General features: G+C 36.2%; 2 protein-coding genes across 2 annotated transcripts in view; one reads left to right on the top strand and one right to left on the bottom strand.

Moving 5' to 3' along the window:
• Nucleotides 1–8,543: 8,543 nt before the first annotated feature.
• sowahca (sosondowah ankyrin repeat domain family Ca) lies at nucleotides 8,544–11,276 on the bottom strand. The gene is made up of 2 exons (XM_067444671.1): nucleotides 10,300–11,276; nucleotides 8,544–9,461 (listed from the first exon to the last, which is right to left on the bottom strand). The coding sequence occupies exons 1-2, from the start codon at nucleotides 11,008–11,010 to the stop codon at nucleotides 8,667–8,669; spliced, it is 1,506 nt and encodes a 501-aa protein (XP_067300772.1). The 5' UTR covers nucleotides 11,011–11,276; the 3' UTR covers nucleotides 8,544–8,666.
• Nucleotides 11,277–11,317: 41 nt separating this feature from the next.
• septin10 (septin 10) overlaps nucleotides 11,318–14,884 on the top strand; it is a 33,636-nt gene continuing 30,069 nt past the window's right edge. Inside the window, exons 1-3 of the mRNA XM_067444670.1 lie at nucleotides 11,318–11,435; nucleotides 11,559–11,749; nucleotides 13,974–14,088. Of these exons, the coding sequence (XP_067300771.1) occupies nucleotides 11,333–11,435; nucleotides 11,559–11,749; nucleotides 13,974–14,088 (409 nt within the window). The 5' untranslated portion in view covers nucleotides 11,318–11,332. The remainder of the gene's footprint in view (nucleotides 11,436–11,558; nucleotides 11,750–13,973; nucleotides 14,089–14,884) is intronic.

Below are 14,884 nucleotides of genomic sequence, written 5' to 3'. Positions count from 1 at the left end.
TAGTGACAGAAAACTCCTCCACTTATGAACCCTTCTGATTTATGAAAAATTATTTTATAATAGAAAGCAGAAGTTTGTGAAGTTTGATGTTAAAACGAGACTAAATCCTCAAATGGTGCACAAACATGTGTGCGGCTCTGGAAGATGTTTTTAATGGTCGGGAAGAATGGATTGAAGAATTCTCTCGACATCTCACAGCGCTACGCTAAAAAAAAAACCACACACACAATTAAAGCAACACAATTGCTATACATTTTGTCCTAACTTAATCTGATTGTGTTCTACCTACTTAAATGTAAGTCAAACTGAAGGTTACGTAATCCATTTGTGTTGAGATTACAGGAATGATTTGTGTTGCATAAACTGAAACTGGGCGGGGCTCGTTAGTTCCCAGCATGCTTTGCATATGGCTAAATGAAGAGAGAGTTAATGTTGTTATTTTATATGTAAAAGTCTTATTGTATGTATTTTTGAGTAAGATGACAAAAGGGGAGAATTGATTGTGTTTAATAAATAATATTAATTATGTTGGAATTATTATAATAATTGAAATTTGGGTGAGTATTGTGGAGAAGAGTGGAGCATTCGCTTAGGATGTGGATTAAAACTATTACACTGTAAAAAATTATTTAGTATTTAGTGACCTGGTTGCCTTAAAATTTTGAGTTAATACAATGAACATTTTTTGAGAATCGACAACCTTCATTAAAAGATTTTGTAAGCATATTGGGTAATTGTGTGTGTTTTATTTCTGATGACGCAGCCAAATTGTGCTATTTTCATGATTTATCAAATGTTTTATGTGGTTCAGATACAATAATATTTCGAGTTTATATTTATTAAACACATTTCCTTCATTGTATCAACTCAAATTTTTAATTTCAATAAACTTAAAATTTTAAGGCAACCAGGTTACTTACTTTTTTAAGTTAAACCAACAAAAACCAACAAATTTTTTTAATATTGTACGACTTCGCTGAAAAATATAGCTAGTGCGATATTATAATTTTAATTGTGTAACATTAAAATATATTAAATTTAAGTGGCTGAATGAATATATGAAATTGAATTAATCAATCAGGAGCTGAGACTAATGGAGTCACTTAAAATGTATTCATGTGATGTTGAAGTTAAATGAACAACTTATGTTTGTTTAACTTGATTGATTCATGTTGGAGCGACGTACACAATTAAATCATGTAAATCTAACGCACTTTTTGTTTTTCAGTGCAGTCTTATATGAGATTTTACCTGCCTGTCATGGAGAGAAAGAGTAATTTTGACAATAATATAATAGTGCGCTGTAAAACTAAAAAAATTGTTGGTTTAACTTAAAAAAGTAAGTAACCTGGTTGTATGGAAGCTTATCGCATTCACTTGAGAAAAAAAATCAGATTATCAAATCAAATCAAATCATCTCAGAATTTCAACATCATTTTTTCATGAATACAATTTGTTTTGCTCTGTTTTTCTGAATTAATTCAGGAAAAAAATATTCATGAAAACATTATCTCGTAGGCTAATTCTGAGATAATTAACTCGTTAATTCAGAAAAACAGAGTAGTTTTTTTTCTCAAGTGAATGCGATAAGCTTGCCTTAAAATTTTGAGTTCATTGAAATAAAAAAATTGAGTTGATACAATGAAGGAAATTTGTTTAATAAATAAAAACTCAAAATATTATTGTATCTGAACCACATAACAATGTGATAAATCATGAAAATAGCACAAATGGCATGTTTCATCACAAATAAAACACACACACTTACCCAATATGCTTACAAAATCATTTAATAATATTTGAATAAAGGTTGTTGATTTTTAAAAATGTTCATTGTATTAACTCACATTTTTATTTTCAGTTAACTCAAAATTTTAAGGCAACCAGGTAACTTATTTTTTACATCTTGTTTTACAGTGTGTTACATTCGTGTTGATTTCTGTGGTATTTCTAATCCTTCCACTAATCTCTCCATCGGGCTCTCAGGGTTCTGGATCAAATAAAGGGCCGGTGTTTGCTAAGTCTGCACATGACCTGCCTGTGCGTCACATGACTGTGATATTTGAGGCTTTAACCTGCTTTAAACTGAAATTACCCCCTAATGGCACCGGCTTCCAAAGCCTTTAAATAGAAATCTCGGTATGAATTGTTGCAAAATAACAGTTCCTTATTGGCACTGATGGTTCCATAAAGAACTTCAAACATCCACGGAATCTTGTCATTGGTTCAGATGTTCTTTTAGAATGTTCTTTACTGAGTTCTTGATCACTGAGAAGTTCTTTGGAACCCAAAATGGCTCTTCTATGGCAAAAATGCTTGTGCAAAACCTAATTTTATGATGTTTTATTACTTCATTTAGGTTGTGCACAGAAACAATATCCCTGAGAGTTTACTCGTGTATTTATGTAAGTGTGCTAGACATGACAACATTGATTGATTTGTGATGAATGAAAGAAGAATGTTGTGTCACCCGTACCTGCTTTACATCAAATCACCCGTGTGTGTAAGTGTGCTATCTCAGATATCATGAGGAGAAGACACACACATTGTGTGTGACACCAAACTGAATTACAAACAGAACAAAACTCTCACCAACATGAGTGAATTCCCCAGTTATCACACAATTCTGACCTAATTCTGACCCAAGTGTGTGTTCATAAGAAGTTTAACGCTATTCGAAAGCTCATTTGCATCAAAATATCAGGCAAAAAAATGCTTTTGTGAATCATAATAAGACATAAAAAGTCAAAAGTATGAGGTCATAAGTCACAAGCATTATGAAAGTCATATGATATAAAAAGTCTAAATTATGCCGTACAGTCAAAATTTAAAAGTCGAAAATATGATTTATCGTCAATTTCAATTTTTTTTTAATCTCATAACTTAGATGATTTTAATCGCATAATTGATGTCATCATTTTGACTATTTACCTCATAATTAGGACTGTGTCTCATCATAATTCACTTAATAAGCCATAATTTGACTTTGTCAATTATGACATTAAACAAATCTAAATTATGAGATTTAAAGAAAAATAGAATTTGACGATACATCATGATGTCGACTTTTTAATTTGGACAGTATGGCATAATTTAGATTTAGTCAATTGTGCATTAAAAAACCCTAAATTCTGATGTACTGTACTAAATCAAAAATATGGCATGAAAAGACAGCTTTCATCAAATTTCACAACTTTTTAATCATAACATAACTGTTAAAAATTATATTTTTATCTCATTATGTCACATCATTATTGACATGATTTAAACTTTTTGACATAATGACATAAAAAGTCAAAAGAATGACGTCATAAGTCACAAGCATTATGAGTCATAAATATTATATAATTATGACTTTTAATTTTGATTTAGCCAATTATGACATTAAAGAATCTAAATTATGACACACTAAATCTTATTTATGAGATGAAAATCTAAATTCTCATATACTGTACTAAATCGAAAATATGACATAAAAAGACAGCTTTCAGTCATAATTATTATACACTGTCAGAAAAAAAGGTACATTTCTGTCACTGGGGCGGTACACTAAGGTACAAAACCAAAAATGTACTAATATGTACCTTTAGGTTCGAATTTGCACTCTTAAAGTACTAATATGTACCATTTAGGGGTGAGTAAGGTACAAAGATATACCTTTTCACTTTTGTACCTTAGGGTACCGCCCCAGTGACAGCACTGTACCTTTTTTCTGAGAGTGATAACAGTCAATTTCAACTTTTTAATCAAAAAAAATATTTTTAATCTCATAACTGTCAAAATTGAAACTTTTTATTTCATAATGTCACATCATAATTGATTGTCATGATTTCAACTTTTTGTCATAATGACATAAAAAGTCAAAAGTATGACATCATAAGTCACAAGCATTATGAAAGTCATAATTATGATATAAAGTCAACACGATGCCGTACTGTCAACATTAAAAAAAATCGAAATTATGATGTATTGTCAATTTCGACTTTTTAATCTCATAATTTCCATTTTTAATGCCATCATTTTGACTACCTCATAATTATGACTTCCTGTCTCATCATAATTCACTGAAAATGTCATAATTTCAACTTTGCCAATTATGACATTAAATAAAATCTAATGTTTATGACAATCGTGTTGAAATCGTATTTATGAGATGAAAAATCTAAATTCTAATATACTGTACTAAATCAAAATTATTACCTAAAAAGTCAAAAATATGACAATCATAATTATGACATAGAAAATTGTAATTTCGACTTTTAATCAGATTTTTTTTATCTCGTCACATCATAATTGACATAAAAAGTCAAAATATGACAGTCTAAATTGACATACCAAGTCATAATTGTCATACAAATTCATAATTATGTCATACTAAGTCAAAAATTTTACTTTTTATCTCACCTAATTGACTTACTCACACCATAATTCACTAATGTCAATGTCAACATTCTGTCTATAATGATGTAAACATTATTAAATACTAAATCATAATTACGACATCATAATTTTGATTTATAATCTCATAACTGATAATGTCCTCATTTAAACTATTTATCTCATTGTCATAATTTTAACTTTTTGTCCTAATTCTGACATAAGTCAAAAATAAAACAAATCAGTCATAATTATGCTATACTAAGTAATAATTTTGATTTTTTTATGTCAGAATTCTGACTTTCACATCAATTATGATTAATCAAAGTATGATTTTTGTTCTTATCTGGCAGAAATAAGCTTTCATAAGACATATGATTCTTTCTAAACATGTTCATCTTTTGTTGATGTCAAATAAATAATGAATCGACAGCAGACGGTTAATGGCAGAGTCATTAAGAGCAGCCCAGAGTTATTCCTCCGTTTATTTCATCAAAACTGAGCAAAATATCACAGACACTTGAGGAGACGGTAAGAAACCGCCTGGCAACTGCATAGCAACACCAAACACACTCACATTGCCTTCAGGAAATGTAAACACCTAGGAACTTAATATGCATTTCTGGGTATTTTAAGTGCCTAAAATGATTCATGATCAATAAAGGCACTTTAAAGAAGCACTGAAAAGACACATTTGGGGTTAGTCTTCTATAGGAGGTCTAATAATATTATACATCTTAGTATTTGATCAGCTAAAAAGTGCATTGAATTAGACGTTCTCTTTAACCATTTAAGCAGCAGGTTTTCACACACACACACACACACACACACACACACACACACACACACACACACACACACACACACACACACACACACACACACACACACACACACACACACACACACACACACACACACACACACTGAAGGCATGTGGACGTTTATACGCTAACAGTCTGGAAACATGTTCATTCCTGCGTGCGGAAGACCAGGAGGACAATCACATGCAACATGAGAAACGCAAAGTGCATTCATGGAAATATCAATCTGAAAATAATCTATAACTATCTACAACGTCATTCTAATAAAATAGTGCTGCATAATTTTGTTAGAAGAGATGATTGCATTGAAGTCGGGTCTTCCTTGTCCATCCTAAAATGGAAAAGGCTGTGTATATTTTCATGTATAAAACCCAATTTATAAATATAATGTGGAAAACAGTTTCTACATGATAGTACCGTACTGTTGGATATATTATTTACTTAAATCTATTTTTAATTTTCATTATTTCAATCGTTATGTTAATCAATAGGCCTACAGCTTGTTATTAGGGGCCAAGCACTGAAGGTGTGTCTATAGGTTGACTTTCCTATTATTATTCCTTTACTTTTGCTTCCGCTCTTGAGTATATGGAAGAACTCATCCAAGAACTCATCCCAGAACTCATCCCAGAAACCATCCCAGAACTCATCCTAGAACTCATCCCAGAACTTATCCCAGAACTCATCCCAGAACTCATCCCAGAACCCAGCCCAGAACTCATCCTAGAACTCATCCCAGAACTCATCCCAGAACTTATCCCAGAACCCAGCCCAGAACTCATCCCAGAACTTATCCCAGAACTCATCCCAGAACTTATCCCAGAACCCATCCCAGAACTTATCCCAGAACCCAGCCCAGAACTTATCCCAGAACTCATCCCAGAACTTATCCCAGAACTTATCACAGAACTCATCCCAGAATTTATCCCAGAACTTATCCCAGAACCCATCCCAGAACTTATCCCAGAACCCAGCCCAGAACTCATCCCAGAACTTATCCCAGAACTCATCCCAGAACCCAGCCCAGAACTCATCCCAGAACCCAGCCCAGAACTTATGCCAGAACCCAGCCCAGAACTCATCCCAGAACCCAGCCCAGAACTTATGCCAGAAACCATCCCAGAATTCAGCCCAGAACCCATCCCAGAACCCAGCCCAGAACCCATCCCAGAACTCATCCCAGAACCCATCCCAGAACTCATCCCAGAACCCATCCCAGTACTCTTCCCAGAACCCATCCCAGAACTCATCCCAGAAACCATTCCAGAACTCATCCCAGAACTCATCCCAGCGCTTGCGGGAATGTTATGACATTTGTCACACAGATCGAGGACAGTCTGAACTGTCACCAGACCAAATTTGGGGTCTACTGTACAGATCTGAGCTCACGGCACAGGAGCTCTTAGTGCGTGTCAAAATCCACTTTTGCTATTTAAAGGTGCACTATGTAGGATTTTTGCAGTAAAATATCCAAAACCCACTAGTGTTATATACCCAACAGTGTTATATATTTTGTTCAGTTGAGTTCTTACAATATCCTAAGTTTCCAACTATTTGTAAATCGTGAGAAAGTTGCTATTTTAACCAATAAACCGGGACGTGTGAGGGCGTGGCCTGTCGATGACATCATCATATCTCCGTTCCTTTTTTTGAGTAACGTTACTACTAACACGGTTAAGAAAAGTAAAATTTGGAAATCTTCTCAAATAAAGTATGTAAACAACAACGACGCTGACCTTGACACCGAAACAAACTCTGTTCAGACATCCGCGAGGTTTGTGAGCTGGACGTTAACATGTAAGTTAGCCTACTCTCACCAGTCTGCTGAGGTCAGGACACATGATATTTTACAAACGTGATTATGAATCATTATTTCTCCAAATATGCGCACATGATGGACTAAAAGCCCTGGCAGATGCTGGATATTGTATGTAGCCTATGAACACAAATAAAAAGAATGCTTTATGAGTGATGATTAACGTGTGTGTGTGTATGATCCATTGGCGTCGGAACCATTGTGTGTCGTGAGGACAAGACTCACCCACTTTTAAAGACCAATGATATATTGGACCCACTCACTTTTATCGTCACTAATTCAACATGTCTGTTTACCCCTAACCGAGAAAAACGTATTAGGTGTTTGACTCTTTTTTTCCACTTTTCTAATATTTTCTCAAATTTTATTGAAAATAAATGCCTTTCTGATCTGTGATGTGAAAGGGAGTAGAGCGAGTTCAGCAAAAGGCAGGGCAAATAACTCAGTGATTTCCGTAATTTTGTCTGGCGCAATCAATTGGTCAAAAGTAATAGAGAAGTAAATCATTACTAGTGACTATAATTTCTCTAAAATCATCTTAATATGTCTTTAATTGTCATTATTGCATTTGGTCTGATGCCCAGCTACGACTTATTGTGCCTTCTTTGTGCTTGGCCCCTTAATTGCTGCTTGCAGCTATATTATCTACTAATTTTTTTATTTTTTTATTTAGTTTAATCTAATTTTTGATTATTTATTTTAAAGCAGTAACAATTTACTTAAAGCCTTTATAATGCATTATAAAAGTATTTTTAATAATTAATAATTATGCACCTTATAAGATCTCATGAATAATTGTAACCAGCATTATAATACATATCTATTCATTGTTACACCTTTAGAAAGTATAATGCATTAAAAACAACTACCAAATATTATAATGTATTTTAACTGTGGTTACAATTATTGATGAAAAGATATAATGCATAACGTCCATTATGAATACCTTTATAATTATACAAAGACTTTAAAGGGTTAGTTCAGCCAAAAAAGAAATGTCTGTCATTAACTCCTCTCCCTAATGTCGTTCCACACCCGTAAGACCTCCGTTCATCTTCACACACAGTTGAACGCATTGTCTTCTCTTCCGCGTTTGTGTTCAATCCTCAAATAAAGATTCAAACGGTTATGAATCAGTGAATTGATTCATGATTCGGATCCCGTGTCAAACTGCTGAAATCACGTGACATTGGCGATCCAAATCATGAATCAATTCGCTGATTCATAACCGTTTGAATCTTTATTTGAGGATTGAAAACAAACCCGGAAGAGAAGACGATGCTGAATAAAGTCGTAGTTTTTGTTATTTTTGGACCCAAATGTATTTCCGATGCTTCAAGAGACTCTAATTAACCCACTGATGTCTCATATGGACTACTGTGATGATGTTTTTATTCCCTTTCTGGACATGGACGCTCTCGGACTAAATATAAAATATCTTAAACTGTGTGAGAAGATGAACGGAGGTCTTACGGGTGTGGAACGACATTAGGGGGAGGAGTTAATGACAGACATTTCATTTTTTGGGTGAACTGACCCTTTAAGTGTTACCGAAACATCTCAATCGTATCAGTAAACAGGCAGCTCAGCTGATCTTAAAGTAATAAAGTCTTTGCATATGCCTCTATTATAGTTTCCACACTTGCATCTCAGCCGAAGAGATTAGAAATGGGTCTGGATTTGACCGGACTCTTGAGCGACTCTTCTCCTTCCTCGTTCTCCCTGAATGAAGTGCTGTGGACGATCTGGGTCTTGAAGCGGCTCCTCTGCAGCCTAATCCGGCCAATGGAGGATTTCCGATACAGGGACCAGGGTTTGGGCTGACCGTCGCCGGTGAGCTCCTCAGCGGGGTTCAGCAAGCGAAGAGGGTTGAGGTTTGATGGGACTTTTGGAAGCTTCCATCGGACAGCTATGGATGCATTCTCCGTATCCAAGTTAGCACAAGCCCCAATGATATCTTTAATGTCCCCTGTGACGGTGGTTCGTAAGTACTGAGATGCTTTCTTCCCGCTGTAATCCCTAATGTCTACATCGGCGTCATAAGCCCCCACCAGCAGCTTCACCACCTCTATGTGATTGTGCATGGCCGCCAGATGCAGGGGTGTGTATCCGGCACTGGAGCGTGCGTTTACGTTGACGGCGACGTTGTGCCGCTTGCTGAAATCCACCAGCTTTGCGAAAAGCTCGTGTTTGCCTTGCTTGGCCGCCCAGTGCAGACACATGAAGCCGGTGACAAAGTCCTTCTTGGAGATGAGTGTCGGGTCACACTCGAGCAGCCGCTGGAGACTGTCCCATTCTCCATCTGCCGCGCACATCATCCACTCGTGCTCCAGCGGGTCTAAGGTTACCGACGCACAATCCTCATCCACAGAGGACGATCGAAAGTCACTGTTTCTGGCTGACATGTGCCCAAGGGAGTTGCGATGCACCAGGGAGCGTCTCACCTGCACGTGCATGACATATTATAGGCATTATGTGCATGCACTCTATATATCGCATATGCATTACAGTGTGAGCATTTGCATTATATATTATATGCATACATTATTTGCATTTGAGTTATATATTATATGCATTACAGTGTGTGCATTTGCATTAAATATGATATGCATATAGTATTTGCATTTGAGTTATATCTTATATGCATTGTGCATTTTTATTATACATTAATATGCATTATGTGCATTTGTATTATATATTATATGCATTAAAGTATTTGCATTTGCGTTATTGAGTTATTTAAGTAATTATTAATATGCAGTGTGTGCATTTGCATTACATGCAATATGGATTAAATATAATGCATTACATTATTTGCATTTGAGTTATATATTAACATACATTGTGTGCATTTGGATTATATATATGCATTACAGTATGGGCATTTGCATAATATATTATATGCATTATGTGTATATACATTATAGGCTATTGTTTGCATTATGTGCATATGCATTATATATTATATGCCTTTACAGTATATAGTATGTGCATTATGAGCATTTACATGATACACACTGTGCATTTCCGTTATATTTTCCATGCATTTGGATAATATTTTATATGCATTGTGTATATAAATAATAGATCATTTTGTGCATTTGCATTATATGCATTGTTTGTATCGTTTATATTAATATGCATTATGTGTATATAAATGATCTATTATGTGCATAATGTGAATATGCATCATATATTATGCATGCATTATGTGCATTATACACTATATGCATATGTATGATATATTATGCATTACATGACAGGCATTTGCAGCAGTCTCACCTGTGGAGAACTGCTCATCATGAGCTCTATGAAGTTCTTGCGGCTGCCTTTCGGTGTGCTGCCCTCCTCAGACTGTCCATCATGTGTTGCATCCTCAGAAGAGCCCAGCAAACTGCGCTGAGAGCCCCGCGATGCCCTCCGTCGGCTGGTGATGATGACCTGTGAGGATGCTTTGCCAAATGGAGCCTCAAACTCCAATTCTCCTGCCCTAGATTCCGGCTGCACGCTCGGCTGGGCATTGGGAAGCTCGGAAACACTGCTATTATTATCAGGCACATTTTCATTCGAGAGATCACAGAGAGAAGAGTGTTTCTCGACCAGTGCGATGTCTGACACACACACCTCAGATTTATTACTCAGATCATGTTTTTCACCTGTTTCTGCCTTAACATCGCCGTTCTCCCCCAAATGCAAAGCATGCAATCCTTTATTGGCGTCTTCATCCTCATCCTCAGGCTTCCCATCATGCGTGCGCATCTCCGCGTATCTGTACTTCTTCTTCAAACATACCACTTTCTCGCCGTTTTCCTGCTTCACATAGGCGATATTGTCCACAAAACGCTTAAATCTTTCTTTTAACACGGCTCTCTTCGTATTTTCACTGCTCAGAAAGACTTTGAAATGCGCTATCAAGTCCTTGTTTTTCACACGCCCCCCATTTTCCAATAGAAAGTCCAGAACGGATTCTTGCGAGCACTCCGTCGCCATCATGTTTTATATTTATAAATAAGCGAATAAATAATTTAACATCCCAGGCATTTTGGCGTGTGGACATCGATAGGTCGTTTGTCTGGGTGCAGGCGAACACATCGCGTATTTTCTTAGATTAAAACTAGGTTGTTGTAGTAGATGAGATTGAGTACTGTATGTGTGTGTCAGATAGGGGTCGGTAGAGCTTATAATGATGTTTGCATCCTAGCAACTCCTGTTGGGAGAATATAATCACTAATTGTGAAACTGGAGTACGAGAACCTTCATTCGGGCTCAAACGCACGCACGGTAAACGCTGGCAGCGGCTCCGGGTTGAGCCAAAATGGATTCCAGTTACACCTCGACATCGCTGAGGGCGAGTCCGTACTTGGAACGTACCACTTTGTTGGGACAAGTGGGGGTTGGGGATGTTCTGAAGATTAGAGGTATTATGTAATTAATCTGGCAATGCGTTGTAGCTTTTATTTGGGTGAAAAATACATATAATGTTATAAAAGTGCTTTATAACATATTTGACGTGTGAAATCGTTATACTTTGTCGACGAAAGCTCAGAGAAACCCCTCCCATCGACAGCGGAATGGTAGAGCAGCTGTTCCCAGTGGTGTGTCAGCTGGAATTATTTGGACGAGGCGGGTCACAGCAACTTTTGACTTTCATCCGAAAGAGAAACGACATTTCTCCAGATATTCGCAATTTTCCTGCGCGCAAATGGCATCCTCCGATGTGGTTCGACAGATGGTACGTTTGAGATCAACATATTCCATCTTCTGACTGTTTTCTGGTTTCAATGGCTTTGTGAAGTTTGTGACAGAGTGAGTTGGCGTGAGCGCGCTTGGGAGTGTCCGGAGCCGCGCTCAACTATTTCAATCACTGACGTGCGCGCTCCTTATTTACGTTTTACAAAGATGAATACAAAATCCGATTAATCGAGTCGAATAGAGTTACCTGATTTACGTTTGGAACACATTTTTGATTTATGAATCAGAATAAGGAAACAACATCAATCAAAATACAAACATCTGAATAATAGATTTGAATGTGTATCTGATTTATGAATCAGAATGAGGAGGAAACTAAATATGTGTATCTATCATAAATCAATATACTATCATCCGATTTATTGATTTGAGTAGTTATTTCTGATTTATCTATTTGAATGTGAATCTGATTTATGAATCAGAATGCAAAAACTAAATATTTTTCGATTAATCGAGTCTAATAGATTTTTCTGATTTATCTGTTTGAATACTGATTTATGAATCTGAATATCTCATTTGATCTTTTTTATTTTATTTAGAAGTTTACTAGTCAGTGAAGTTGTCAAACCTGTTATGCTGCGTTCACACCAAACGTGAATAGAACATCTGGAGTGAGTGATTTCTATATTAAGTCAATGTAAAGAAGCGTTGACGCGCATCTGGAGGTCCTGCGATATGTTCGTTTAGCACGGTGTGATGGACGGGATTTCGCCTCATTCGCGCGTCCAGTTTGCGTGAAAGATGTGAATTAAGTATCTTGCTTTTCTTACTTAGTATTTTTGTCTTGTTTCTAGTCCAAACATCTAAAAATTCTTAAAACAAGAAGTATTTACTAGACAAGCAAAAGTAATTGTCTTGTTTTGGGGAAAAAATAACTCATAATTAAGAGAGTTTTTACTTAAAATAAGATAAATAATCTGCCAATGGGGTGAGAAAAATAATCTTAATTCAAACAGAAAACAAGATTATTTTTCTCACCCCATTGGCAGATTATTTTGCTTATTTTAAGCAAAAACTCTTAATTTTAAGTTATTTTTTCCTAAAACAAAATAATTTTTACTTGTCTAGTCTTAATGTAAGATTTTTTAGATATTTAGACTAGAAACAAGACAAAAATACTAACTAAGAAAAGCATTTTTTGTAGTGTATTTGGTGCTTTTTGTGCATTTACACGTTTGAAGCGAATTTGCGTCTGACGGCCTGAGTTAAAAAATCAGGATTTTGGCATCTGTTCGCGCCACATTAACCAATCAGAAGCAGGCTCGTGAAAAACAGCTGCAGTGACTCTCGAAGAATGCTCCATCAACGTCAGCCATCTTGCAAACAGACAACTACCTAGCACTTGCTCCTTTCTCCTCGAACACGTGTCTATTTCGCTTTAAACGCTCGATTTATACGTGTATCTAATTCGCTGTCGGTGCGTGAGTGGATTCAAAATGTTCAAGTGTCCAACTAGACGCAAATGTATTGCTCTTCAAAATTCGGTGTGAACGCAGCATGAGGAATATTTACCGTTCCCTGATGTGATATTGTGATATGGCATATTATCAATATACAAGCATCCGATTAATCGTTTTGAATTGGGTTATCCGATTAATCGTTTTGAATTGGGTTATCCGATTAATCGTTTCGAATTGGGTTATCCGATTAATCGTTTTGAATTGGGTTATCCGATTAATCGGTTTGAATTGGGTTATCCGATTAATCGTTTCGAATTGGGTTATCCGATTAATCGTTTTGAATTGGGTTATCCGATTAATCGGTTTGAATTGGGTTATCCGATTAATCGTTTTGAATTGGGTTATTCGATTAATCGTTTTGAATTGAGTTTTCTGATTTATCCATTTGAAAAAGTGTATCTGATTTATGAATCTGAATGCGAAAACTAAATATATTTATCAATCAAAACAAGCATCCGATTAATCGAGTCGAATAGTTTTCTGATTTATCAATTCAAATAGATTTATCTGTAAGTCTGAGAGCACTTTGAGAATCTATTAAAATGGAAAGATGTGAAGATTAACTGGAGTCAATATGATAGAGACACGTTTGAGAGAGTGATTTGAAAAGCAGCTTCATATTAATTGCAGGAAAGGCCCTTGTAGCTCTGATCGTGCCAAGCAGTTTCCACAGCTGTGTTTAGCAGCGGTCAGTGTCACAGCGAGGTTTTCTCGGTCATGTTCTCACTCACTCTTTTCTTCCAGGACAAGAATGCCCGTCCGCTGGCTCTATCAGGCCATGTTGGGTTTGACAGTCTGCCAGATCAACTGGTGAACAAGTCCACGAGTCAGGGATTCTGCTTCAACATCCTCTGCATTGGTAAGAATCAGGACTGGAGATGTGCATTATGGTAGTTTGAATTGATTGACAGACCAAGAATGCATAGAACAGGGTTTGTACGGGTGCTTGAAATCCTTGAAAGTGCTTGAATTTTGATGTTGTGTTTTCAAGGTTTGAAAAGTGCTTGAATTTTGGATAAAGTGCTTAAAAATGCTTGAAATTGTAACTATTTCTTTTACAACAAATACCTATCTGACTTAATAGTTTGTTTATTAAATGTAGAAATAAAATGCTAGAGAGCCTAAAATGAAACCTGCTGTGCTCGCGATCTGCCCGTCTATTTCCATGTGTGACTCCGCCCCCATGTTGTCGTTTCAATGAACGTTGGCTGAAAGATGCTAAATTCGGATTTTGGATCAAACGGGCCCTAACCCCACGAAGTGCCTCTTGTAAAGTCTGCAGAAACACTTGCAGCTTTTCACTATGGGCGAGTTTGCTCTTTCGAGTCACATGAAAGGTAGGTTAACTCAGACTTTCAATAAGCTAACTAAAGTAGTTTACTGTAGCCTACACATTAGCGCCTATCTGTTTAACTTGCGCTATTAACTGCTATTTAGGAATTTGCATAAGTGACAGAGTACTTATATGTATAATGTGATAATGTATAATTAGCATGTCCGTTATGGCATGTTCATTTGTGGAATAGGCAGTGAATGTAGTCACAAATCCGCAAATTAAAACCTACTCAGGTAAAAAACCTAAACGTTAGCTCAGTGCATAAAAATAGTGTCAGATGGTCATACAAGTAACTTGGTGCTGTCAAAAATATTGATAT

The sequence above is a fragment of the Pseudorasbora parva genome, chromosome 5, assembly GCF_024679245.1.
Source record: "Pseudorasbora parva isolate DD20220531a chromosome 5, ASM2467924v1, whole genome shotgun sequence".
In the NCBI taxonomy this organism is placed as follows: Eukaryota; Metazoa; Chordata; class Actinopteri; order Cypriniformes; family Gobionidae; genus Pseudorasbora; species Pseudorasbora parva.
The sequence above is the reverse complement of the archived record's forward strand: the minus strand, read 5'-3'. Positions and strand labels throughout refer to the sequence as shown.

Excerpts from the sequence above, each read along its gene's own strand:
- sowahca (XM_067444671.1), bottom strand. The coding sequence starts at position 11,010 with ATGATGGCGACGGAGTGCTCGCAAGAATCCGTTCTGGACTTTCTATTG. Across the intron at positions 9,462-10,299 it reads TGATGAGCAGTTCTCCACAG|GTGAGACGCTCCCTGGTGCA; the intron begins GTGAGACTGCTG and ends ATGCACGTGCAG.